Source organism: Vollenhovia emeryi, unplaced genomic scaffold (genome assembly GCF_000949405.1).
Source record: "Vollenhovia emeryi isolate VEMERY1.0 unplaced genomic scaffold, V.emery_V1.0 DF947281.1, whole genome shotgun sequence".
Lineage (NCBI taxonomy): Eukaryota > Metazoa > Arthropoda > Insecta > Hymenoptera > Formicidae > Vollenhovia > Vollenhovia emeryi.
In genome coordinates this window covers 1-1,748 of record NW_011959085.1, presented here as the reverse complement: position 1 = coordinate 1,748, position 1,748 = coordinate 1, and the positions used below count along the sequence as shown (strand labels likewise).

The 1,748-nt window shown below is 43.6% G+C and overlaps 1 protein-coding gene across 1 annotated transcript; it reads right to left on the bottom strand.

Annotated features, from left to right (window-relative positions):
• Nucleotides 1–110: 110 nt before the first annotated feature.
• LOC105558462 lies at nucleotides 111–1,309 on the bottom strand (the record flags this gene model as incomplete). The annotated part of the gene is made up of 1 exon (XM_012006167.1): nucleotides 111–1,309. A coding segment is annotated over exon 1 (1,199 nt), but the record flags the coding sequence as incomplete, so codon positions are not given.
• Nucleotides 1,310–1,748: the final 439 nt, after the last annotated feature.

Genomic DNA, 1,748 nt, shown 5'->3' with positions numbered 1-1,748 from the left:
CCTTCTTAGATTCCTCTGCCTGCCTATTTCCCGAAAAGGTATTGGGTGACCTATCTCTACACATAAGAAGAACATGTTTCTTGTCGCACCAGGGACATTTTTCTTTATACCGACAAAATTTAAAGCTGTGACCTGTTTTTAAACAACGGAAACAGGCATTTTTCTCTTTGGCCGTTCTGTGCCTCTCTTCCTGAGTCATCTTCTTTGCTCTTGCACATGAAGCGCTGTCGTGGCTCTGCTCGCAAAATATACAGGTACGTTTTTCTTCCCTCGTTGAAAGAAGTCCCGCCGCTGTAGCAACCTCCTTTGGTTCCGCTTTTCCTTTTCTCTTCGACTTATCTTGAATATTCTGTTCATCGTGTAAGCCGAAGCCACTTACCGCCATGGAAATCCTTTCTTCACTCAATACCTCGGCTTGAAGGAAGATCATCAGCTCATCTAATCTCTGTTTTGAAGTTGTGGACGCAATTGCCTTCGGATTTCTCTGCCAAACTCGCAAAAGGTCCTCCGGTAACGATGATTCCACCAGGGGGTAGAGCATTGCTGCACACATGGCTGTCGTAACACCCAAGGACTCGAGTGCACGCAAATGAGTTTCAAGTCTATCATAAATTTTTGATAAAGAAGTTTGATTACTTGCCTTTGTTCTGGTTAATATTAACTTCAGCATCTCGCGAACGTATACTTCCACCAGCAAGTCCTCTCTGCCAAAACGGTTCTTTAAACACGTAATCACCTTGTCGTAATTGGCAGCTGTTGGTGGGAAACTATTGACTAATTCGCTCGCTCGTGAATCCTTAACCATTGTTTGGATTAAGTACTGAAACTTATCTTCTCTAGAAATGGTCTGATCTTCGTGAATGTTCTTAAATAAGCCCCAAAATTGTAACCAATCCTTGATGTCTCCATTGAATTTTGGTAGCTGTATTTTTGGTAACTTAAAAGTGCGCACGTGTAAGTCCTGAACCGTGCGCCTCACGTTACCGATATCTTCTGTCTGTCGTGCTGGAGTGGTGGGCTCAAAAATACTATTTACTGCAGCCTTTGCTTGCTGGTATCTCATTCTGTACTCGTCAGCCGCTTCGGTTTCTCGCAAAAGTTGCTCTTCGTCCGCATCGCCTTCGACCATAGCCTCAAAGATCTTCTGATTAATTTCCTCAAGCTCGCTCGCTTTCTCTCTTACTAATGCAAGACGCGCTTGAAGCTCTTGTATATCTGATCTCTCCTTTGCTAATTCAGTGTTCAATACGCCCAAATGGCGAGTAAACGCCGCTCGACTAATCGTACGTGTCTTCTTTAACCTATCCATTTTTGATACGTGTCTTTGACTGCTCACTTCTCTCACGTTCACAACTCGATACTCTCTGTCCTGTCACGGTCGCCAATAATGTTGGAATCGTGAGGGAATTACACAATTAATGGATTAACACACTTTATTGCGATTATCAGTAACAGCGTGATAGCACAGCGGCGTGCTGGCTAGCGAGCGACATACCAGTGCACGACACGCGAGAGAGCGGAAACATAGTGCGCGCGGGGCGTCCAGCGCGCAGGCGTCTTACGAGGCGCAACGCATCGCTCAAATAAAAACAATTTCTGACATAACGTAAGAGTAAAGTACCTTAAAAAAATTAGTTGCTCCGACGGTTGTGGTCTTAAAAAGTTTATTATATTTATTGCTCCAAGGATATAAAGTGTCAAATTTATTGCTCAATGTTTAACTGTAAAAACATATGTTTTTAGAGTGG